At 39.0% G+C, this 27,156-nt stretch overlaps 1 protein-coding gene across 1 annotated transcript in view; it reads left to right on the top strand.

Moving 5' to 3' along the window:
• Nucleotides 1-1,152: 1,152 nt before the first annotated feature.
• The window catches only part of ephb2b (eph receptor B2b), a 131,610-nt gene continuing 105,606 nt past the window's right edge, over nucleotides 1,153-27,156 (top strand). Inside the window, exon 1 of the mRNA XM_079483379.1 lies at nucleotides 1,153-1,319. Within this exon, the coding sequence (XP_079339505.1) occupies nucleotides 1,265-1,319 (55 nt within the window). The 5' untranslated portion in view covers nucleotides 1,153-1,264. The remainder of the gene's footprint in view (nucleotides 1,320-27,156) is intronic.

The following is a 27,156-nucleotide window of genomic DNA, read 5'->3' on the forward strand; positions in this document are numbered from 1 at the left end:
TTCAAGGTTCATTATTTTTTTATGAAGCACCCAGGGGCACAAAGGAAACGATGTGAATTACGGTGACTGTTTGAATTTATTAAAAAAAATCCTTGTTTTAAAAAATAAAAGAAGGTGCAAAATTGTCTCAAAGACGTATTTGTGTCCAGTATTATTAAACGATATAAGAAACAAATTGATTTGTTTTTTTATTTTTCACATACGTTTTATAATACAAAATATTTACATGTAGTGGAAAATGCATTATTTGTCATATTATTTTTCCTAGTGTTTTATACCATTTCTAGTGTAGGCCTACTTTTATCACATCAGTTAGCTGTGGCCAGAAGGCACACACTTTCAAAACACATTGAAATCGCTTACTCCCTGGTCACACACATTGTTAAAATTGCAAATGAGGCCTACGAGCCTGTGACAGCTGCCAGCAGACACGTTGTACCCCATTCTGTCCTCATCGATTCAGCTTTATCCTGTATTAAACATCTGTGCCTCTAAATTAAAGTTACACGTATAGCCAATGCCTTGTTCTCAAGTATTGATCTGATCATTTACATAATTTTCCTGTCGAAATTAGAGTTTAACGAATGAAATAATTATATTCATTAGAAACAACAATACAAGGAGCGTAATAATAACTTACTTTTGCATTTGTTTATCTGTCCGTTTCACACTAATTTAAAAATCAATCTTACCTTAACTGACGAGGTACAAAATGAACGCACCAATCTAATCCATAAACATAAACTACTGTAAGAGAGTTTTAAATCTACAAAGCACGCAAAATACTTTAAATCACACATCTCTGTGTTTCCAATACTCAAAAAGGTTTCACCGAACATCCCCTGATAAGACCGAACAGTTACGCTCCTGCTTTGATTGACAGGAAGGAAAGAGGAAAATTGCTCTTATGGGTGAGTTGGCTTCATGCTTTCATAGTCGCATCGACAGGAATCGGCTCGGGTCGATTCTTATCAATGAAATAATCTTTAACGCGGCTGTTTCTCATTCGTGAAGCGTTGCTTCTTAAGCACATCCATCCTCTGCCCGATCGCTCACGGTCCTCCGAACCACCGCCCCCCCCACGTCTGCCTCATTTGGTCTCGTCCATACTTGCTCAGGATTTTAGTTGTGTGTTTATGGCACCGTATTCATTCAACGGACGGTGAAAGTCTGCCGGTCTGCGCCAGCGTCTGATATCAATGGCTTTCAGGGCTCGTTTTGTTTGAATGCCCGGACTTTTTATAATTTCACCCCCAAGAAACAAATGATGGATATCTTATGGATTTTATGGACGCTACCGTCGGTCCTGGCTGTTGAAGGTAAGATGTTTCCCCCCCGTGTTGCGCGAGTCCAGCATCTTGACGACCGAGCGTGAGTTTACGGTCACGGCGCGTTAGTTTTGAATACCGTCCAAGAAATTAGACACGAACGCACTTTTGCTCTAATAACTAACGTGGAATGATACCGGGACGTGTGCGGCATTTTTGAAACGGTTGCAGTTTTTCTGACAGGCAGGTTTTGCATTTATAGGGGTCCGGTGAAATACGTAGTAAAATAACATCAGGTGCCAAATGTGCTTATTGTAAAGAATCAGTATTACCAATTTTAATCTCCAGTAGCACCAATAAAAGGTCATTTTATTCCTAAACTCAGATACGTGCGGATACGAGAAATACACGAAATTAAGGCTCGCGCTCCTTTCAGATTTAATTGTACTACAATCGTTGAGGTGATAAATCAACACAGACCACATAACAGTTACATGTATCGCTCGTCTTTCTCCTCTTTTCACATTTCCCTCGTTTATCATCCATGTGCTGTTTTAAGCACAGTGGCTTGTGTGCACGAGCCATTGAGTGGTGAAATGGTGATGCTGGAATCAGCATGTTAGACAATGAAACAGGTTTCCAGTAAGGCATACAATACAATACGAAATACAGGTCTTTATTCTGAATTACAGACCACCGTTTTAGTCCCCAACAAATGCAGTGTCTTTCTATCTGGTGATTTCGATTTAGCCTGACTAAATTCATTTTAAGTAAGCATTGCTGTTTATTATAACAGGATCTCTTGTGGCTTGATATGTAAAGTTTAATTATACCTAGTTTTAGAGGCACGTGTGATATATGAATACAGACACGCTCCTTCCTGTATTTTTATGCTGGAGATTTTAAAAGAAATATTTTTTTCTTTTACTCTCTGTATTTTTAGCTGTGTGGCTTTGCTTCCAAATGTAAAATAGATGTTTAATGTTCAAAACAGAGTAAAGCTAGCGTTGTAATTTAATGTGATATGCATATAACATTTGCATACTTAGGAGCTCCTTCAACACAGTCACAGGGAAATTTGTCATAGTGCCTTTTCTGTCTATAATAAATATTTTCTCAACTCTTTCAAAATTATAGATAGTTAGGTGTAGCATTTCTTATATTAAGTTTGTAAAGTATGTTATGTTGGATTTTTAATTCAGTGTATTTTAATTATACTTTCTCAGGGGCAATTTTTTTGCATTGATCTCGTGAGCCACATCCTCATGCCTAAAATATTAAAATGTTTTCAGTCCAAATTTGTTTTTACATTATATATAATTGTGTGGATATAATATAGTAGTATGTATAACAAAAATGAGTGTTTACATTTAATGCATTACAATAGTCTTTTATTATTGCTTTTAGGGTTACATACTTGGTAATTTATATTTTTTTGTATTGTATTATATATTTTTTGCTTTTAGTTCTGTCTTTTACAAAATTGTATGAATGATGTTCTCTTGCACGGATTACTGTAAAAGAGCGCTGATTGTACAAGTCTTCTTTTAGCATAAGCCAGCTCATGGCATGTTCTCTTGTACTGTGCATGCAAATGTTAGTGAAAACTGAGGATGTATTACACACAGACACACATATGGTAACATATTCCTTGAAATATGTAAATAATGTTTTGATTGGATAATGTTTTTGTGAGGAAAATATTCTGGCTTTCCCCTGGATTGCTTTATTTCAAAATCAGTGATTGGTTAATTCTCATTCTTCCTTTGACTGTCACCCAATCTTATCAGCCAATGGCTTTAAAGCATGGCGCTTACATATAAAAAAATTTGGGAGATGAAAAAGAGGTCAGTGCTGCTACGACCTTACAAAAACAAAGAGATTCCATTTTAAGCAGATAAGATGGGTTGATTTGATATTGCCCATACAACAGTATATTAAACTGCGTAAAAAAATGTGTAAATAATCTCATTTAATTTACGACAATACAATTTAAGACACTTTTAAATTCTGATTCTTGAATTATGAAAAATAATGTTCAGGATTTCAGGATGGGATTTAATTTGCGCATCCGTATTGCGGGGTATGTGAGTGGCCCTAAAGATGTAATATTCGGTTTCTTGTGGGCCTTAGCCCATCAGAGTATGAACTAAGCACTTCAAGTGTTTAATCTTACAGATCCAAGCAGAATTTGTATGTGTGGATTTTTACCGATAACCCAGCAGGTGTCTTTACGAATATGGTTCAGATTCTCATCGTTTTTTTATCAAATGATACCGCCTGCATCACCGACTTTAAGGTTTTTCGCAGTGACAGTTTTTTGTATAGGCCTAACTGTGTATGTTTTTATAGAGCGATTAGTAAAAGAAATGTCTTTTATGTAATTTCTCTATATCAAAGTTGTGTGCCTATTTTACTTATGTTGTTCACTTTGTTATAGTTGTTTCAGAGTGTAATTTACACAATGTTTCATTATTTATGCTTTTAAATAGATATAAATATATGTAAAGGAAAGGGACAGCTTAATAGATCCACTAGAATTGCAGCATGTGAATTTTAGGCATTGTAATGTTATTAATGATTTAGAAATACAATTCAGCTGGATTATCAATAAGGCTTTAATGAAGCTAAATTTTGTTTACCATGTCAGAGAGTTGGCATCTCTCTCTGTGTAAGTAGGACACCAGTCGTGCACAAGATTCCGTGGTATTTCAGTATTCCCAGCATGCATTCCATTTTGCTGTCATGATACACTGTGACTTCTCTCTCATTTTGAGACGTCCCATAAGCAGCTGCGTCTGTTCCCATGTACTGTATGCAAATATTTGATCACTGATTATACTGGAAATTGTTAGAATGCTTCTACATTGTGGGAGATGAAATGTTATGTACAGCCAATTTTATTAAGGGCTTTGGTGACAACCACGCTATTTTCATATCCAACTTTATTTAAACAAATATTTTCTGGATCATATTCCATAATTACTGCTTATTGTACATCTCTATAAAAAGTACAGATTTAAAATACAGACACAGCAAAAAGAGGACAGAATTGGGCAGAATTTTCAAAGTTCAAAGTTCGTTGCCGATGAGCTTTCATGATCTATTTCAATAAGATTAAAAAACATCTGAAAGGGTCATAATTAAAGCTGTTGTTAACATAGCCATTTAGCCTTAATATCAACACTTTGAAATGCTAGCCAAGTTTGAATAATATGCTTTCAGGAATAAATGCAACCAGTCCGTTTCCAGCTATACCCTGAGTGTGGGCCACTGCGGTGTATAAACCGACACATCGCATTATAGTTTTTCAGGCGGGTAACAAAAGGCAGCGCATAGGGTGGAGGGCTGCCTATAGGCACGCAGATACGGGATTAGATAAAGGTAAAGCGAGCGGCTGCTCGCAATCCTGTGTTTTCTCAGTCCGCTGAATGAGCAGATGCAGGGAGCTCGTCTGCACGCCTGCCTCCGCAGTGGCGTTCACAAAGAATCCGCCTCCATTCAGTGCTTAATCCATGCTGCCCAGGGCCCAGCTATTGTCACTTTGCATGCAAAATTTCAATTAGTGCTGGTACCAGTTGTTTCTGTAGTGAGACGGGGTGTCACGTTTCGAGGGAACGGACGAAGGCTACCTTGACCATGAAGAAAGTCTGAAGTAGCAGAGAGGCTCATGGGAAATGGACTTGATGGTAATAAAACCACCTTTTTTTTGCAGAGATCCTGTCGCTGTCACCGACAGGTGAAGTCGACTTGGAGTTTGTAGTGTTACAAGTGTGCAATATCTGCACTGTTTCTTTTAAGCGATTTCTTATTCGGTGATGTCAATGCACTCAGCAATTTGAGGAATTTAAACTGTTGACAATCACTCTATCAAGGGAGTTCGCTTTTGTTTAAGCCAAAGCTATCTCTATATCAAAACATGTCAGTAAGAGTTAAACTCATATTGCCTTGTGATTATAACTGGTAATTTAGTGGAAACTAAAAAACTATTTTAGTGATGACTACTAACATTATCCTCATTAGCACTTCTATTCAAAATTGCATCATGTCCACGTGACCAATATAGGCGAGATCAAACACCATCTATAATTGTTTGACAGTAATATAAGGTTATTTCGGTCAGGTCCAGGCAGTTTTTCTGCTTTGAACAGGGAGTTTCCAGTAAGCAGCACGGTCGCTGTGATCAGAGTGGCTGTCTACCACGTTCCTCTTCTTTGGATCAGTCCGAGTGATGTCACGTCATCCAAGGCTCGCACACACCCCGACAGGAACAGAAATCTATCTCTCTTTAAAGCTTGGCTGGGCCTTTTAATGCATCATGAAGGCGGTGAATTCATAATCATGCGTTTGTCAATAATGAAAAAAAACTTTTACTCACTTTAATACTTTAAGTGCTTGAATGGTTAGGGCTTCTGTGAAATCATAACTCAAGATTTGTTTTTGAACTTTGAGAGTTGATTGTTTTTTCAGTTGTCATTAACTTAAATTTGACTTTGTGCACTTTATGTTTGGTCCTAACTAGGCGGCGGTATGAGATTTCGACGGTAACCTTAATAAAAAATAACACCTCTTCACAGTATTGGAATTATGACTATGGAATTAAGACTTTGATAATTTGTTACATTTATATAGCAGTTTTCTGGGCTTTCAAAGCGCTTTACATGGAAGGGGGAATCTCCTCAACCACCACCAATGTGCAGCATCCACCTGGATGATGCGACGGCAGCCATATTGCGCCAGAACGGCCACACACCAGCTTATTGGTGGAGAAGAGACAGAGTTACCAAGCCAATTGGTACATATGGGGATGATTAGGAGGCCATGATGTATAGAGCAGAATGGGCAAATTTGGGATTTTTAATGACCTCAGAGAGTCAGGACCCCGGTTTAACATCTCATCCGAAGGGCGGATGTGTTTTTTTTTCAAATGTCTGCGTATAAAAACAACAACTTTTCAACTGGACACAATACATTTTATTTTCAAGCAACATATAGAACATGTTTGTCAGGTAAAAATAAAAATATATATATTCTTTAAAAAATTATTTCTTCTACATTAAACGCAAACATCAAATCAATAACATGACTTAATGATTTAATTAGGTATCAAAGAAAATTTGAGTGGTTTTGAAACTGTGACTCTTTAAAGCCTTGGTAAACCTTGAAACCGGTAACCGGCCCATGCCTATTCTTAACGCATTTTATTATAACTTCAGCTACATTTTTGAACTGCACAAAACATGAATACACAATCAGTTTATAATCAGAATAATTTGAATTTGAATCATCTATGTACTTTCTTTGCGTGTTTACACAAAGTCTCAAAGGACCGTATCCTTTAACAAAAACATGGCAGATTGACCATTACCTGAGCTTGTTTAACTCCAGTGTTTGTGTAGCGGGAGGACAAATGAGGGTCTGTATGTTACAGAATACTGTACTCTGTACCCAAGATGGGTTGGACATGTAGTTAGAGATGATGTGGATTTTTCTTGTAGCAGTTAACTGATAGCTTGTGTTTTTCCTACCTTGAGGTGATAATTGTTTCAATCTGCAGTACTAGAAAAGGCTCAGGCCACGGCTCTTGCCAGAGCTACGGTATGTCTAGAGACTTTACGTAGAACACATCTAAATCATGTCATGATGAGATAATTCAGTCTTTGTATCTGCATAAATGTTTAGGCTTAATGCAGCCTAATCAATCCATTTAATCACATATAAGCACTTACTGGCAGAAAACAGAATGGCTGGCTTATTCCCATTGGCCTACTTTGTTAGAACATTTTTCTTCACTGTAACCAGATGCAATGCAAACTGTCTCCTGCAATTTACGAAGCATTCTGCAAAACACATTCAAAATGAAATATGCAGGCAGTCTTTTACTCTTTAGAGCTGTTAGCAATGCAATTGCTCATGCATATGTAAGCTCTCATTGTTCATTCAATGTTTTTAGCCATCACAATGCACTCAAATTCTCCGGGTGTAAAGCATGAGCGTAGGGGATCAAATGTGTTGTTATACTGCAGATAAAAGAAATAAAACTTGTCACATGACCTGGAGCATTACATTAGGAAACCTTTATAACGTTGGAATAAGAATCGCCTAAAAACACATCTCTTCTGTCTGCATCTGACCCATTAGTACAGTCTCCTTCTTTTCTACTTTCCTATCCCTCCCCCAAAAAACTAATAAGGATATTCTTAGCTTCATTGACTGTGGTAGGTAGCTGAGTTTCACTGCACCTATGCATTGTTGTTCTTTTGTTGCACATATTGCTTTTTTGTTTTCCCGTACTTTGTAAGTCGCTTTGGATAAAAGCGTAAATATGGATTTTTGCTTATATATGGACTCCTCAATGTGATTTTACATTGAGCTTGTGGCACTGGGAGCAGATCTGCAAATTAAGTTTTTAGTTGGCTGGTTGTCTTAAGGGGATAATTAAAAGAGCCTAATTGCATGAACTAGTCCTGCTGAAAACTTTACTTGAACAGCAAGTCCATTGAACCACTATGAGACCATTGACATTTGTGAGAGCGTGAAAGGATTTTAACAAATTTGGTATGCATTTATACGTACATTGTGATTTCTTTACTTGATCACATGCACTTGATATTTTTGCACTATTATTTTGGACCAGAACACCGGAACGCAAGAGACCAATTAAAAAAAACTGGGGCAAAGGAACAAACAAACAAACAATGAAACATAATTCTTGCCTGCACCTGTGAAGAAATAAACAGATTTCTGAAACAGCAAACAAACATCGCTCTGTTTTACAAATCTTCAAAAGAATAGAAAGTTTGTGACAGAAAGTTTCTTTCCAGAGGTCAGACCTTGTTCGCACACACCCTGAAACAGCTGCCTCTCATCAAGATGTTCGACAAACACAATTCCTCTGAACTGGTGCGGCGCTGTCATGCATTTCTTCAGTCTGTATTCAGAGATAAAGGCAGACTGATTGCCTCCTCATCTGCATCACAAAGGAAAGCCGCATTCACCTGAGCCGCTGTTACCCTGCACACACTTGACGTCTCTCGGCATTTCCGCCACCACATGAAGTCTGCCAAGCTTTGTCTGCATACATCCTTTCTTACAGGCTGGAGGCTGACGGCTTGACTTATACCGGCTCCTTGGGGATGTGACCCGCGGTCCCCTTATAACTCAGCCTGATGTTATTGCTTTCATCCCTGTCAGTGGCAACTGCAGCAGCGGGCTCGGATCGCTCAGACGCTGGCCTTCCCTTCACACCGGTCTGGGTCACAACATGCACTCGGGATGAGTGGAAAGCAGACAGAAAGCTTTCACTTTCCACATCAAGAGTCTTTGGGAACCGCATGATGCCTGATGCTGTTGTTCCAGTGAATGTTGTAATGTACACCTCACAGTCTTTGCCCCTTGGTTTAATTTAACCAAAGTCGTTCACATTCTCATAAGGGATTCGCTACTGTAAATTCTCCACATTCTGGTAAATCAGACAACAGTCAAAGGAATAAAGCAGCAAACTTGGACTAATTCGATGAAGTGTAAACATTCATTGATTGCTACCACAATATTTTGCATTGGGAAATTTTGCTTCCATCGCTAGTGTTGAATAACACTTCTCACTTGGTTGTTTTCTGCCAGAAACTGACTGGTCTGGCAGTGCAATGTGAGCTGAAACAAACTTCGTTTTGGGCTATGTGTCAGCCTCCTCCTTACAGGATTAACACCCCGACTCCATTCCCAAGCCACCTGTGACTTTTTCATGGCTAATCAAAAGTTGCATGCTACGGGCCCTCTGGTGACAGAATTATATAGAAATAATAGGCAGGAGGTCCATTTGACACTTTCCTGCTTTTTAAGCCTCGGAATGAACTGCTGTACTTAATAAAGACAAATTTAAAATTAAACGTATAGGAAGTGACCTAATCGCCAGGCGGTAGCACGGCTCTGCAGCTGTTTGTCCTCCCTTGACGTAACTCCACATAAGCCAGTGGCCTGGCTGTTTTTGACACGCTGGGCTAATCAAAATTACCTGTCGCTGAAAGGCAAAGTGTGCATGGCACAAAGAGAAAAAAAGTGTTACCATGGAGCTATTTGTTTGCATATAATTGCATTAGCTTGGCACTGAGGGAATTAGCAGAGATAATTGAGTGATTTGGCCTATAGCTGTGACTCGACTGCTTCGGTGGGGGGATAATCCTCAGTTATTTTCCTATTAATTTATCCTTAATTTGAACCCTTCAGAAATCTCATACTCTGTAATGTTTTGTTGCTCTGATTTGAAGTCAAGACCGCAGCGCCATATTAAAAGGCATAATCAAATGTTTGTGAACTGCTGGTGTTTTAGTTAATTGTTTATATTTGTACACAGTATACAGTTGTACACAATTGTAATTCTGTAACAATTAAATTGGTAAGCTTACACATAAGCTACACTCTAAAAATAGAATAAAAAATGGAATAGAGTAATAGAATGCCAAAGAAAAGAAATGATTCCAGTAATTAAAGGTGAGGATTTAAAGACGTTTCAAACCAGGGGCATAATCGTATTAAGACGCGGTCAGACTTGACTTTGAGCATGCGAAGTTCGTTCGGACGGTCGTACGAAAATGGCCGGAATGGAAGTCAAGGTAAAAGTCAAGTGTGACCGCGGCATTAGGGGTAAAGCAGTTGCAGTCAAATTAGCCAGGACCGCACCACAGTGTACAGCCTCAGGTTTTCTCAATATTATCTCTGATAGCCACCATGAGGGGTTTAAGCTAAGCAAAAGGCAGCAGGTGGGTGTGATGTTTGTAGTTGTGGGGTTCTTCTACGAATTAGTGTGGCTTTATTTTCAGTATGTATGCACAAAGCATCTTTTGGAATGATCTTTGAATTATGTATTTTGAGGCTAAAGGATACATGCAACCAAAGGAAAAAAGTAGAGTTTGAGAGTCAGACTGGATCCACACACATTCACATACATCATTTATACTTCTGGCTACATACTTTATGTATAAAGTATATTGAAGATAATATATAAATAGAACATCATGTATAAAGTATGATTATATGCATACATGTGCTGTCAGGGAAAATACATATACGGTATATCAAAGATGTATCTAGAGATGCGCTATAAAGTGCTGATAATGGAATCTGTTTTAAGTTTCCATCCCATTTAAGGTCTGTCTATTCAAAGGGAGAGAGACAGAGAGAGGACACAAAGGTAGTGCTGATTTACTTTCACGGATTCTGAAATTACAGTTTAAAAGAAAGACGTTCATATTCATTTGATTTGTTATAGTCAATTCTTGCAGGAATTTAGAAAGAATTAAAATGATTAACATTGTTTTCAAAACAAGCAATCCTGTGCCTAGTTTTGAATCCTGTATACTGCTTGCAGCCAAAATACTGACATATTCATCCACTGGGGTTGGTAAAACCATTGTGGCCTAAAAGTAACACTGCTCGCTAAAACAGGAGCATATAGGGTCAGAAAGAGTGATGACTATTTTCCATAATTTCCACCAGCCCTACCTTTCAGATAATAATCATCATGGATCATCCAGGCAGGCAGCTGGAAAATCTATCCAGCCTCCCGAGGGAATAAATGTAAAGAGGAGGCTGTTCTATGAAAATGAATAAGTCATGTGACTGAGTTAATGTTCAGAATGTTATTTCTCTCACCGCATATGTTGAATACCGTTTTTATCTGACACTAACACAAGATGTCATGCGTATGGGTTTAGCTAGGCTGTCAGTTCTTGGCAGTACCCACAATCCATCAGAATCACAGTCAACCACAATAGCTGTATGAATGTGAACGTTGGAGGGTGCCGATGACCATTTACCTCAAGGCGTTGACTATTATACAGAGTCTGGGGTCACAAAGAATAATCTGTAAATTGGATCAATTCAATGTGGATGTTTTCAGAATAGGAATATCTGCCACATCCACTGTTCTCATCACAAGTCAAGTGAGTTTAATCAATCTAGAAAAAATAAACAAAACCACCCAAGCAATTTTCCCTGTTTATGATCCCCCTTCCCCATGGGAGTGGCTCGGCATATCAATTACAACATCGAGCGATACGATTTCTCCTTTGTTCTAAGCATGCAGCCAACCCCCCAAAGCCTTGCATTTGAGAAAACACATTCGGCTGTATTGACATAATTTACACCGACTTCACTGTCATATGTTTAGATCTTTTAAGCTTCGGTTGCTTTTGTTAAGATTATTCTCGCTTCCTTTGATTCTTCGCCATGTGCTGTTTTACTGGTCCAAGTCATCATTTATATGAAACACAGCTTTTCTTTGTGCTCCCTTTTGGCAAAGCAGTTATGCATTATATCAGTCCGTCTGAGGGTATTTTTTATTATTACCTAAATTAAACAGTAGCCAAAGATTACCGAGGACATAAATCTGCATGTGATGTTTCAGCGCTGCACGGTGGGCTTAGAATGAATTATTAAGTGCCGGCACAGAACACTCAACACAATGTGTGGAGTTGGTGACATGATGGCGTCTTCCAACTGCAGACTTGTCTCGTGATACATGCATCTGCGGCCTGTGGTGATATGTGGCAGACACATTGCATCCATGTGGTAACCGTACGAGTCCCTCGATGGACTCTCTGTCGGAGCGGGCAGCTACATTTAGAGTGATTGAAAAAACATGTTCTTGATTACACACCGGCCTACAGTTTGGGCAGTGAACATGTCAGGCTTTTACCTAAATGTCCCTCTCCTCCGAGGGTCCTTTGAGTGATGCGAAGGGCCACTTATTCCAAAAGCCCCCTTCCACCCCCCAAAGTGAATAATGGGCCCACACCTCCTCTGAAACGGACCATGTGAAGCTGCTCTTTGTAGGGACCATATGGCTCAGGCTGTTGCATTTTGATATATGGCCAAAGGAGCACCTGCGGGATTGGACTAGGAGAACACGTCTCGCCTTGGTGTGTGGAAACAAGAGGTCTGAAGTTGGATTACTGTGTTAGGTGTGAACACAGGGTCAAGGGCATGGTTAGCTTTTGAACTATATGCCACCAAAGGCCACACCTTAGATGCTAAACTACACACATTACTATTATGGGTTTATTTGTTTATAATTCTTCCACATATGTACCAAGTACATTTCAGATTTTCTTATATTTTTTTATGTAAACAGTATAAGTCTCTTGCACAGCCAGCGCCCTAACCTCTACTTTAAAAAAACATTTAACACCTTTAAACATTTTGGGTTTGTATCATCTTTGTCTTGCCAAGATGGCTAGCGCACTGATGAAAGCTTTTTAAATGGTAGCAAACAGTTTGTGCATCTGTCGTTTTCTGCTGTGGTGTGCCAATTTGTTACTGCTTCATACAGACTGTTCTTTTGAAACAGTGGTTTAAACCTGTTGCTTTACAGGGTCTGTTGGAGAATCATCCCGGACGGAATGCTCACACATTTCACGACCAGATAAAAACAGATTGAACGTGTTCATTTGGTGAAAAGAAATGGCGGTAGCAAACTCATCCAACAAAACTCAAGTTGGTGTTTAAATGCGTAAAATGAATGTTCTGACCAGAACTTTTTACTTTGAGGAACAACAACATGTTTAGGTTGCCAAGTTGTCGAAACAAAAGTTTTAATCATGGTTGGAGCAGCATGGAAATGGGAATGCCATAAAACAAGCATCAAGCTGCGGATAGTAATAAAATATTTATTGGTAAATCAATATCAAGACTATTATTAGGTTTAAACGTTTGTTGACAAAAATTAACCATCACAACAGCAAATCTGACTGGCAGACAAGTATTCATCACTTACCATATGGTAGCTGTCCATCAATTTTAATTAAGCATTGAAAAATTCTTCAAGTAGTGTCAATTAGTGTGCACATCAAACAACTCTCTGGACACATGTGCCATCCATCAGATTTCGTATGTGGTCAACATGCGTAGCATTACGGCATCACATACTGTAGCTCTGCAACATAAAATCAAAGTCAACAAGCTCTTCTGACTCATACATGTTTTAAAAGCAAACATGTGCTTTACTACACTACACAAACGTACTCTGTTGTTTGTGTAGCCAAGACTGTTTCCAAGATGCAGTGCTCTATAAAAACCCTTCTCAGAAAGCCAGTCACTTATTGGAGAGGGTCATTTTCGATCGTTATCAGCCACTTGTTACTTGCCAAGAGTAAATTGCATTTAGGCTGCTCCATCGAAGTCAACATTAAAGACTATTAAATAAAGAAAGTTTCAGACCAGACGAATGTTAGACTTCAAATGGTGTATCAAAGTGATTGATTTCACTTTGTTTGTATTGAGCCAGGGTCTGAAGCAAAGACTGACCTCATTTATTAAACTTCTAGCTTTGCTTTTTTATATTCTGTTCGACAGAAAACAATTAATGCAATACAGAAAGATATGATTATTATGTACCCATTTGACAGCAGCTTAAATGGAGAGTTCACCCCCGAAAAAATAATTAACTATGCCTTAACTCATTCATGTCATTATGGCAGATATGTCATTCCAAACTTGTATTAAATTTTTCTTATGAGGAACATGTATTTTTCAAAACAAATATTTTGAAGAACGTTTGTGAAGAAAAGCTCTGTGACATTTCTTAAAATATCTTCTTTTATTGTTTACAGAAGACATGGGGTGAATAAATGATGACTGAACTATTATTTTGGGGTGAACTCTCTTGCGACAATAGTTTATTTTATTTATCTTATTTATTCTAAATATATCTGTTGCCAACACCTACAAAAGCATTTTTTTCAGATACGGATAAACATCTGGAGGATTCATCAGGACTCTTCTCCTTAAAGCACAGCTGGTCGGAAAAAAACACACATACACATGTACATGAAATACAAATTGATTTACTTTTAAACACATGTGCCATCACGTGGTTTTTATCATCCAGGGACACTGTAACAGTGCTTGATGATAAGCACATGTCTTTGGCATAGATCTACGGCACATCATAAATAATGTCTGCATTTACGAAAGCCATGTTTTTTGAATAATAGATGTAGACTTTGGTTGGCGGCACCCCTGGTTCTCCTAATGGATTCACATTTAACCTCTTTATCCTTTGGCAAGTTCAAAACACTTTAACAGCACATTCCGACGGAAACCTGGCAGCCCTGGGAGATGTCCCTATACGCTAGCGTAAGGTTGGTCTTTTTTAAATTCAGGAAGTAAACCATTGTTTGCACACCGCGAATCTTAAGCGATGTACTTGAGACGTGAAAATCGCTTCAGGTGGGAACACAAAGTGTCTGCTTAGCAGATTTTTTCAGGACTATTTTGGTTAGTGCTAGCACCCTCTGGACACCATCTCCAAACCCTTGAAACCAGGAGAAGAGAGGAATCTTAAGCTGCCTCACTTGAGATGTGTAGCTGAAGGGCAATGCTCGGTGACCTCGTAGACAACACAATCCACTACACACAAAGATGGGCACTCAGCTGCCACCTCAATCTCTATTGTTGCCTCTCTATCCACTCTCTGTTCTTTGTAAATCGAGCTCTCTTTCACCCTCTTATTCCGTTTCTTTCACTAACAATCTTCCTTTTAGCGAAACCGTGCCGTTGCCTGTTTTATCAGCTTCTGCTTATGCAAAGAGAGAAATATTAACAGTACTAGACCAGTGTGGCAGGACACATTACTTGTCATTCTGCTTTGTATTAAGATCTCATCAGTGCCAAAAGATGTAAGAGGTTCGACTTCAGACGTCAGTGTGACACAAATTCGCCCAGGGCAGTCAAAGAACATTTGTTTTCTTTGAGGGACCAGGGCCAGATGGAGGAGTCTTAACGCTTCGGGTTTCCTCTCACCTTTCATGTGTCAAAATTGTAAGACGGGCGTACAAACTAAAGCGGTCCAACAAAACAAAGGAGAGAGAAAGAAAGGGGAGGGGTCTAGAAAAGACAGATACCATGATGCAGACTAAACCACCTCTGCTGTTCCGTGGGCGTGGGGTTTCCGCATTCCCAATTGTGGCTTCTGTGAATTGTGTGTGCACGTGTCTCGTAAGGGATTACAGGTGGAGAATGACAATCATCCAGCCTTCGCGTCAAACCTGGTGTCTTGCGTGAGTGTGTTTGTGTGTGTTAGAGAAAGAGGATAGGAGGGCCTCCCTACCGGGAGGTTCAGGCACGGGGTTGAAATCCTTCTCTGGGGAAGGGTGGAAGGAACACGCACTGTTCGATCAAAGCACCCGTGAATTAATTAACTCAGCATGCATTATTCAACACGTTTTCAACCGCTGTACTCATAATAGTGTTCCTACACTCCTCTGGGGAACAAAAGAACCCACATTATATCAGATAATGCAGAGGCATCCGTGGTCTCCAGAGAAAACTGCCCCAAGGATTTTAACCCCTGTGAAGTGCAGTCCTCATGTTGATGAGGAGTTGGAGGCCGTAGCGCTTTATCACCAAATTGCAATTTTTTTTTGATATTTTCATTATGTTATACTGAGGGCGAAATATGAAACAGTACAACTACCTTAAAGGAAAAGTTATTCATTTTGAGCAGGCAGAGGTATTTGGGCTTTTCATGCTTGATAAACATGGTGGTATGTTGCGATATGGTTGCTTAAAGGTTCAACCCTACATTGCTTTAGATATTATGGTCCTAAGAAATGGCTCAAGTTCTACAGGATTTCTTTCTTTGTGCACCGGCTAAAAATCTGTATTCTTGTTTAACAGGTGATCTATAAAAGGCTTCAAAGTGTATAGCGATGCCATTGAAAATAAAATGTTTGGTTCTACAAAGATATGTCCATTTGAGGTTCCCAAAAGAACCTTTTTCAACAAAGAGGTTCTGAGGATGTTTTAGGATCATTAAAAGTGCATTGATTAACTGTGCTTCGAAAATAAACATAATGCTCTTCTCAAATACTGTACAATAAAACAGGGGTTATTGTTCAGAAAGAGCAAGGTTTCTTGGCAAAAGCTTGAATTGCAATACCCTGCACCCACCCAGACTGATGTTTCTCATATCGTATCCACAGGTATAATAATAGCAATTTTGAGGAAATAGCTGGCTAGTTTTTGTCCTACACACCCCGTTGTCAGTCTGGCTAGGTTCTTTTTCAGACTCACTGCCTTTGACGCGAAGGAAGTGAAAACAGAATCAACTGGTTTCTGTATCGCCCCCTGCACTCTTTTGCCCTGCCGTCTTTTCTAAATGAGAGTCGGACATTAGCCTGTCCGTGTCCTGATGGCAACAGATTTATCAGCCAGGAAAATCTTTTGTAGAGGATATGAATACTGCATGAGAGCCCCTGACTCATTCATACAGCTCAGCAGAGAAAGGATATTGGCATCTCGATTCATTTCATAGAACACAATGCTCACCATTTTTTGGTTGTCGTCCAAAAAAAACACCTCCCTTTTGTAAAGAGTAATTGAGAGCCTTCTCCATGTGTGGCGGTGGTTTTCATTTGTAGGATATACGCTAAAAGCTTTCTGGTATTTTTCAGTGAGACATTAAGCATTTAAAAACTTAAAAGTAATGCCATTTGGCAAGCGAATAAAAGTTTGATAGCAATTCACCGCCCATTTGTTTTACCCTTTGAGAGATTAAAATTTGTCCTCGTCTCTTTCGTCTCTCATCGTCTACTTCAATTTAAAGTGATAGTTCACCCAAAAATGAAAATTCTAATCTTTTACTCACCTTCAAGTTGTTCCAAATCTATATAAATGTCTTTGTTCTAAATAACACAGAGAAAGATATTTTTAAAATGCACCTCCTCATTGATAGTTGGAAAAAATACAATGGTAGTCAAAATGGCCTCAGAACTGTTTGCTGTCCTACATTCTTCAAAATGTCTTCTTTTGTGTTCAACGGAATAAAACAATTATAATACTATGGGACTCAATGGGGGGGGGGGCAAGATCTGTTTGGTTACAAGCATTCTTCAAAATGTATTTCTCTGCGTTCATCAACCTTTTGATGCCTTTGAAAATATTTACAGCTGAATTCCTCTTATTCTTTACGTAAGATCTTCACGACAGGATTTTGTTGACATAAAAACAATGTGTGTTTCAAGGAATGTTGTGAATTTGCTCAGGTGATGTATTTAGTAGCATTTTACCTGGTTGACGGACAGTTCATTTTAGTGTCTTTATAACATGAAGCCCTAATAGCACATAATCAATTCAAAAAGCATTTTAGAAAAAATAACTAGCTTATCTTACATCATACCCTCATATTTCTAAGCTTATTTAATACAGACAATTCCTTTTAACAAACCAATTCAATGCAATTCAAGACGATTTGTTGGGAAAACAGGTGAGATCAAGATTTGTGACCCTGGACCACAAAACCAGTCATAAGGGTACATTTTCTGAAACTGAGATCTTAAATATGAATAAATAAGGTTTTATTTGGTGTTTGATTTGTTAGGACAATGTTTGGCCGTGATACATTTATTTGAAAATCTGGAATCTAAGGGTGCAAAAAGTAAAAAAATTTTGGGAAATTTGCCTTTAAAGTTGTCCAAATTATTTCCCTAGCATAGCATATATTACTCACAGTTTTCTTTTTATATATTTACAATAGCACATTTTCAAATATATCTTAATGGAACATGATCTTAATATCCTAATAATATAACATAAAAGAAAAAATGATCATTTTGACACATACAATGTACTGTATTGTTGGCTATTGCTACAAATACTGTATACCTGTGCTACTTATGACTGGTCACATTTGGGTTCTTCATGGAGGACCGAGGTCTGAGAAACTGGGGGGCACTCTGCAAACAATAATAACATATTTTTGTTGGAAAGTGACGAGTTCTACACGAGTGCACAAAATGGCTTTCCTCTGTCAGCAGTGCATTTAATATGCTCATTACTCAGGTCTGTCTTGGCATACCCGAGCGGGGCAATGCATTACACCGACCGAGAGTGTTCAGAGCATTATCTATGTGCAGGAAAATCATTTCTAATATTCTAATTAAGACTAGAGTTGGACTACATCTGATACTCCAAACGTCTCCCTGCGGTGCCAGATAAGGAATGGTAAAATGCAGTGACTCTCCATAGATTTAACCAATCTCTGCATTAAGTAAGCCAGGGCAACTGGACCCAGACGTGTTGTTCTTTAATTCACAGTGGACCATCCAATTTATATGAATTAGCATCTTCTCATTCGATGACGGAAGACGGATGGGGCCGTGCACCTACACCTGTTGTTTCAATATATGAACATTAATCTTAAAAGCTGGGAAAAAACAATGCAGCAGCCATTGTTTCAGTGTTTAACACATTTAGTACCCCGTGGAAATTCTCGTAACTAGGCTCTCAGCTGGCACAAAATAAAAATAAAATAGATATAGTGAAAACATTTATACCATGAAGGGAGCTGAATGAGGAGTTGCACTCACGGCTGAAGAACTGTAATTGTTTAAAATGTAATCCAGCGCTAGCACGCTATGGCATACTGGACTACACAGATTATTTGTGACAGCCTTGTTTCAGTGTTCTGTTTCACATTGATTGAGAGTAGATAGCGAGATCTTAGGATGCTATTCATAGTGAACTTTTGAAGTATTTGGTTAAAACCAAAGCAGTCATGTTTCTTTTGCCTGACAGATTTTTCCTTTTGGTAAAGTAACTATTTATTTATCTATTTATGCCAAGCTTACATGACATCGCCCAAGTCTGATTGGCTAGGAAGCTGTTGCACAATGTATCATTTCAACCTCGTTTTGCATATAAAATGAAGCAAACATTCATGCAGTAGGACACATTGTGGAAAGAAAATTAGATTTTTAATCTGCCATTTGCAAGCCATTACAGCCATTTTAGACAGTGATGGTTCTTCGAGCTAAACGGATTGGACATTGTTGAGCAGAGTAAGGCAGGCTGCAGCTGGATTTCTGCCTGGTTGGGAGATTGGAGTCTCTGCTTCACTAGCTTCCTCTCTGATGTCTTGCCGTGGCTCATCTGCACTCTGACAGTGTGGTCCATCTGCCCGGGACTGGCCTCAGAGGCTGCAAATGCTGTCAATCTGCAAAAAAATAGGAAATTGTAATCTGGAAATTTTCTCTATGATATCTGCAGATTGTTCTCTGTATGATTTATAATGTACACAAGCAACAATAGCAGCAGTTGTTACCTAAACGATGCATTTCCTCATCTGCTAACCTTACAAATTATGTCTGTTTGATCTTTTATAATCAACCACTGCAAAAAAATATTTAAATGATGTATTTGCCCTCAATATTTTCAACGGGTTATATTTCATTTGTCAACCCTAACACTGCACTTCAAATAGTTTAGAGCTTTGAGGACAACAATGCCCAAAGCCTCCTTAAAAATGCAGCACACCCCAAATAACACCCACAATGTTTGATATGCTTACCAGGGACCTCGAGTAACCCATCATTCACTCTTAGTGATTGTGCCCTCATCACACAAAGAACGGCCTGCGTTTTTACAGATGTTATTCAAGGACTTTGTGGTGATAAGTAAGGCCGTGTGTTCACACATCAAACAAACGCCCAATCATCAGCGATTTGAAGACAGATACATAATACTCGCCTCCAGTCGGGCCCAATTACATATTCTGTCCCCACAGAATTACATTCAAAGCTGTGCCATAAACACTTGGCAATGAAAAATGGTAGGGGAAATGACACCTTGACCTCACTTGAGGCACTGATTGGCGGAGCTCATCTGAGGAATTTCTCCTGCACTTAGCTTTAATAGAAAAAGCAATGGGTTTTCCAGCAAAGCTAGAAAGAGTTCTGACTTTGTTGGGTTTGTTTCCTACATCACAACGTAGCATTGCCCTGCCTCGCGCTGATTGCAAACAGACTTTGGATCATGTCTCGGGCAGGTCATGCAAATTGAATTACAGGAAGAACGGGGTGGGGTGTTTCAGAAACCAATTGGCAGGAATCGTGTAGTTGGTGACCTTTTTATACAGTACAGAGAGGGTCTGTGTTGATATGGAGAGCCTTTTCTCTTGTTGTGCAATTGAATGGCTGTTCCGTACACGGATCCAATGGGGTCACAATGGGATTAATCTATACAGGTTTGGCTGAAATGAAGTGAACAGCAGCTGTAGGAGGATTACTCTGTAATTTGTAGGATTATTGATAAGACACTGAGATGCATTCGAAAGCAAGGCCAACACGGATCGATCTGCGGTCAGTGCCGATGCTAAATATATTATCTAAGTGTAGTGACCTACAGTTATTCAAGTGCCACAGAACGATACACAGGGTTATTGACAGAGAGGGGCTCTGGAAACATCATGGAATTTAGCTAAACAATATTGCTTTATTGAGATTTACACCTCTCGATATCATTTCTAAAGGGCTGAAGTACTTTGAACACAAGTCATATCTAGATAAAACCACATACAATGAGAATTTATTTGTTTGCATCATTGAGTGGAACCTATGGAAAAAAATTCTGGTACTGGCCGATACCGATGTCTCTACCTTCAAAACACAGTAAGACTAATAAAAATATAATAGCTTCATAGTTACACAGTTACTCCACCTTAAACACATTATGAACTAAATTTATAATTTTATGTGCATTTCCAAGCAAATTCCACAGTTCTGTCATTTATCACATGAGTTATAGGTCTTTAGTATCGGTGCATTTGTAATAGTACGAGTACATGACCATATTATTGGGCCCGATACTTCTATCAGTTTCGGTGCATCCCTAGTTAGGGGTGGGGCTTAAGTGTAGGATCAAATGGACCACCTCGTAAAATAGTTAGAAATTACTGTGTGATCGGTTGAAATTTGTGATCTGTAGCATTTTTTTAAATGCTGGTGGGGTTCAAAGCATGGTTGCATAAATTAACCCGTGCTTAGTTGTTTTACACGAAAGGTTTAATATATAACCCAACGGCTAGTTTTGTGGGCGAAACAAACCCAGAGTTTAGAGTTTAGAAAAGTAACAACACAATTTTTCATTCCTATCTCTGGCACAATTGAAGTGGGATGGAAACCAAACTGTATTACCAGGGGTTAAGGGTTGTTCAAATCCCTAACCTCAAGTATAAGCAATAGCAATAGTAGTTCGTGCTTTAGACTCAGTGGAACACAATAAAGGCCTCTAGCTAATCTAAGGTTTCGAGGTGGCGGAACTAATGCTGACACGAGTGAAAGCTATCATACTCTGGGAGTCATTTTTCCAGCAGCAAATGTACTATTATGGGGATTCACCAGGCCAAGCCCTTCAGTTACTTCAAGCAGTTAGAGATGTGGCAATGCCTTCATAAAATAACTCGAGTCTAAAAATAGACATGATGGTCAAGGCACGTGAATGCTGTCTGCCAGGCTCCAATGAAAAGAGGTTGTACTCTTTTGTTAAAAGATAATGTGTTTGTCTGAAAAGGTGTGTCTGATTCTAAGTAAAAACGTAGTGTATTTTTCTAGACATTGTGGGACAAAGTTCTGTCTCTACATCATTGCATGATGCTTATGCTTCACGACATGCATGACCCCTGCAGTGTTAACGCACTGGATATAATACTAACGTTGTCTATTATATCACCTTTTTTGAAATAATGTGCAACCCGCACTCACAAAATTGAGGAAATCTATGTGCCAAACAGCTGAATTTATTCATACTCGAGGACGCAAAGGTGTCTTTGCTCACGTCTCACTGTGTGAGTGCTGTGCTGGCCCCGTTCCAGACCAGATTCATGCGAAAATGGTGTTCATCTGAGTGTGATAAATAGGGTTCACCCCATCTGCTACACACTATTTTCCTCGCCCTCCCTTCCTTCGGGCACTGATCACTCCCAGATTAACTCCGACTCCTATATTCACCTGGACAAGCGCTTTTCAGTTCGACACAATGTAATCTGACGTGCAGTTTGCCTTTGCACAGCAGGCCAGACTAGTCTCGACTGATTTAGCCCTCGGTTTGCATAAATGCATCTATCACCCCAGCAGGGAACAAATCACCACACTCTCTCATCTCTCATTCACCCTCTCTCTCTCTTTTCTCTGTTAATGCACATCATTTGCGGTAAAGAGGAGAGGTGCCTCTCGAACCGGTGGGTCTGGCATTTGTGTTGAATTTCTCTGAGAGCATTTCGACTGATTTATCCACGTGAAACCGAGCGTTCAAGAGGAGGACGTCTCTTCGCGTGCTGCCTATTGTCACCTTCACAATGACTACGCTCGCATTTTAAGAGGACATCAGAGTGTAGAGTACGAGACAAGAGAGCGTAATTTGAGTTCTTCAAGCTTAAGATGGCAGCTTCGGTCTGAGAGGCACAGAGATACTTGACATTTTACGCTACGTAAAATCCCCCCAAAATTCGACTAAGTTCAAGCCAGGCAAATCTCTAGTGAACCAAAGAGTGTTATTGCTACGTGAACATGATTGTTATGCAGAAAGCTGTCTGTGTGTGCTAAGTGTCTTCGGTCCTCTTGATGAATTAGAATGCGGTGGATTTGTGATTGAACGATCTCCACATCACTTCTGAAAGATTTAGTTGTGAAGGATTTTTTTATGAACAAATTATTGGACTCAAGTAAGCTTCCGAGAGGCCACTTTTCAACTGCATACACCGCTTTGAAACAAATTTGCAAGCACACAATTTTAGAATATATGTGCAGTAAATGAAAAATGTGTGTCATACTTTCACAAAAAATTTAATTAATGTAACCTTGAAGTTATTTGCCAAAAATTCAGCTCAAACATGTCATGTGATTATACGAAAACCAATAGTGTTTAACATCACATGTGTCACGCTGTATTTTTGAATATAAGATGTAGGAGCTATCGAGGAATGGATGATTTTCTATCTATAGCATTTGAAAATGTATACTTTGAACTATGTTCCTTAAAAAAACATAAAATCAATAAATTGTAATATAATGTTTATTTATAAGTGAACTGTTACTTAAATTTTTATTGTAAATTGTTTACTTTATTGTACAGTTCCTTTAATTGTGTTATGGTAAAAAGAATCTGTCATCACTAGCCAAGTGACATGATCTGTACAAGGCTGTTATGCCATCGGCAGATGTTCATTACAGTGTAGGGCTCCGGATCTTCTGTGCTTGCTTGTCAAGGTTTTTTCCTGCCAGCCGTCTGGGTTGTGTTTCTCTCCCTGTTGCTCACTGCCGCCCTGTTTGCACCCCGAGGCACCATGACACGCTGCTGCTTACTGACCTATGACCTTGTCAGATGAGCACCAATCTAGAGAAAGAGAGTTGCCTGTAGTTGGATTGGGGATAAAGGAAAGGTTCTTGCTGCATTATTTTGTCAGATTTTACATCATTCAGATTAGAGGTACTGGCACATGTTTATGTCGCACTGTATGGAACGAATCAAGGCACATCATTGTCTTTTCTCTCCGCCATTTTTACAGCACAAACAACAGCATTGCATAACGCTGCAAGATGTACTGTACGTAGGAGACACGCGGGGAGTTGCAGAAACAGGTTACTTAAGATATAAAGTTATACATCCAAGAAAGCTTTAAGAATGTGAGTGTGATCATACAGTTCTTGAGTTGGGAAATGCAAAACTACACAAAATAGTCGGATTTACAAATTCTCTAATCTTAGTCTTAAAGAAATAGTTTCCCTAAAAATATAAATTTTGATGTCACCTACTTTCTATTTTGTAGCCAAAGAAAATGAGGACTTTTTCTATTAGTCGGTAACACTATGTCTAACATTATAATGACAGTAAAACCTTAAATTTGCCCTTCAAGGAAGCCCTGTACAGTTAGGCTGGGTTTGGGTTCAAAAGGTTAGTGCAAAGAAATTAGTTAGAATGCAACAGCCTCAAAACTGGACTGTTTTGTGACTTGGCACCACATCTTAAAAGTGCAGTCCCTATAATGGGACAAAAACAGTATGAGACATGACACAATGGCCAGAGATGTCGATCTGAATGCGTGGCTCTGGTGGTGGTGCTTTTAAGGGTATGAATGTACAGATGAAACTATTCCAATGGGTTTTACAATGCAAAACAAAGCATGTTAAATCAATATTTCTTTAAATGGTTATTTTTTGACTTGGCATATTTTCAGAAAAGTACACGTGTTGCGTGATCTGCTGATATTTCAATAAAAGCCCTTAGAATTTTGAACAATATTTTTACAATAGTAAGCATAGCTTAACTAGTATTTGCATTTAAAAGCACAGGAAACACAAATAAATGTATAGGCTAAATGACCACACAGGTTGATAAATAAACTGTGGAATCGAAACTGGGAATCGATAAGAATAGAAATCGATATGCAGAATCGGAATTGGAATCGAGAAAATTCAGACGATTCCCAACCCTATGTGTTAGTCAACAATATGAATCGACTACCTGGTTGTTACTCAGCTGTGACCCTTCGCTATTGTAATATTTCATGCAGTTGTCATCTCAACAGTGTTGAGACAGCCAGCATTGTTTACCATTTTAATGATTTCTGCATTCTGGGGAAAGAGAACCTCACATTTTGTGACTCGGGTGTACCATCAGTTCGGTCTTTCCCATTTTTTGTTGTTCAGAGCCGAAGTTTCTGAAAGGAGTAAGCAATTTGAGGGGAGTCTATAGAGTGTGCTGAGCAGCTCATTTGCCTAATCTTGGGAACTAGAGTGGAAGCGGGCAGTATAATGAAGAGCATGGCTTGTCTAGGGGTGGGGGGGGTGCCCGAGTGCTGGCTAAAGCTGGGGGAAGGGGACAGTCTAAAAGACATGAAGGTATTAATCAGACAAAAGACGCAAGTCTGAACAGAGTTTGAACGCTGGAGGAATGGTCAAGCATTTTGCATTTTCATAGCTTTTGTCCGGACAGAAAGGGAGCGAGTTTTGATGGAGAAAGAAAGAGAGAAAGTGAGGTGCTGAGGAAGGAGGTGTCATTCTTTGCAGGCTTAAAGGCTCGTCTCACAGCAAACATTTGTCCACTTTTTGGAGTGCAGAGAACTGGTCTGGAATGCACGCCGTGCGCCACGTTTTCGTCAGGAGAGAGCGCGGTTCTGCATCGCTGAGCATTAAAGGGCAGACAATTGAACCTCCCATAATGGAACACTAACCCAGGGTTTCAGTCACTCTAAAATGCATCAGGGACTCTACGCTTCACGGAAAAATTTAACTACCGCCTTTGTTGCTAACTGCGAGATGGCCCACTCACAGGTAGCTTACAGCTGTTGAAAGGAGATAGGCTTTTCGGGCGGCCACAAATTAAGCGGTCTGCATCACAGCGAACGAGACAGAAAAATAGTCTGAAGTGCGTCTGCGCTCGGACGACACATGCCAGGCTATGGATTAAGGAGCTGTTATTGTATTTGATTGGATTTTCATGTTCCGTTTCACAGAAGACCACCTGCACGTGTATTTACATCTGATTGTATAATTAACCCCCATTTCCCCTTCACTCACAGTCCCTAGGGCCAAAACAAGCTATTCAAACAAGCACACACACTTTCCCGCTGCACACACACCAAACACCAAAGCATCTGTACCTCAAACCTCAAATGGCAGTAATGCTGTAATGACATGGACATTATCTGGAGTAATCTAGCAGCAAATTCATCATAATTAATTAGGAACAACAATTCTCTGTTTCCTGCATCATTTTCCCTCAAGAGCTGCACGTAGCACGATTGGCTGCTCGCTCTACAGTACAGAGCCCAGAGCTTTGGCAGGACTACGGCCATAGATACCCTCTCTGCTATTCATTCTGCATGTAAATGAGCTCCCTGCGGGTGAATGTCAGCACTTTTTTTTGGAATGCTTTAAAACTACATTTTACATTCTCCGGGAAAATGGCGGACTGTTCAAAGCGTGTCATCAAGACGATAGAGCGCTGCTGAGGTTCTGAAAGGTTGCTATGGCATTGCAAGCATGTTATAAATGGTTTGATACTAGTCTAAGTTAAACCAGCCTAATAATGCTGGTCCAGCAGCAACTCTGGTCCAGAACAACTTCCTGTTTTAACAATGCATAAACTTTTGAACAAAACACAATCAACAAAGCAATTATATCCGAATCGAAATTGAAACAAATATCTTTAAGATTTATTTATACACTATATACAAGATAATCAAAATAAAAAATGAAATCGGAAGTGCTTCTAGATCCTTATGACTTAATTACATATATAAAAATATATATATGAAATAAAATGCTGAAACAGGAAGTTCTTCTGGACCAGTGTTGTTTATGTTTTCTAAAATGGTCTTAGGCTGTGACGTTTTTATGTTCACTGACCAGTTATCGTGGCCAAAAGAATTCACAATAACAATATATCACAATATTTGCTGTTTTTTATAGACAAAAATAATGCTATCAGTCAAGGCTTTCTTTTTGGCCAATTAAATAAACTCCAGAGTTAAAAATGATGTAAAATGAACATAATCTTGATAATTGTGTTTTTTATATCACGGTTATTGTCAATACTGGTATATTGTGACAGTCCTATGCATGAATCTCTATGATAGTTGCTATATATATACTGTATATGGCTAGAGTTACTCCTTTAGTGCGGATATTTTATTTTATTGTACTGCATAATGCTGCTGTCCTTCTGAAATCTCCATATTCTGTGATTTTTATATAAATCATTATTATAAGTCATTTTAAAAGCACAGTGACATTTTTATTTCCTGAAAAACAGCAATTTTTTAGTTACAAGATTTTAGAATGATGACAAAGTTTGTCCTTTTTTATGAAAAAGTTAAGTGTAATTGTTCAGACAGGTTAACATTACATTACACACATGTCCTTAAAAAAGCCAGGTATCCTCATATTCATTATGCATCAGCGTTTAATATGTAACGTTTAATAGCCCATCTGTTTATAACCCCAGTGATGCTTGCCTATGCTTCAAAGGCCTTAGCAAACAAAAATGAGGGAATGTAAATGCACACACCAAACATACCAATGTATTTGCCTATGAAAAGGCCAATGCCACCTGT

This window comes from Barbatula barbatula (assembly GCF_947034865.1).
Source record: "Barbatula barbatula genome assembly, chromosome: 20".
Classification (NCBI taxonomy): Eukaryota; Metazoa; Chordata; class Actinopteri; order Cypriniformes; family Nemacheilidae; genus Barbatula; species Barbatula barbatula.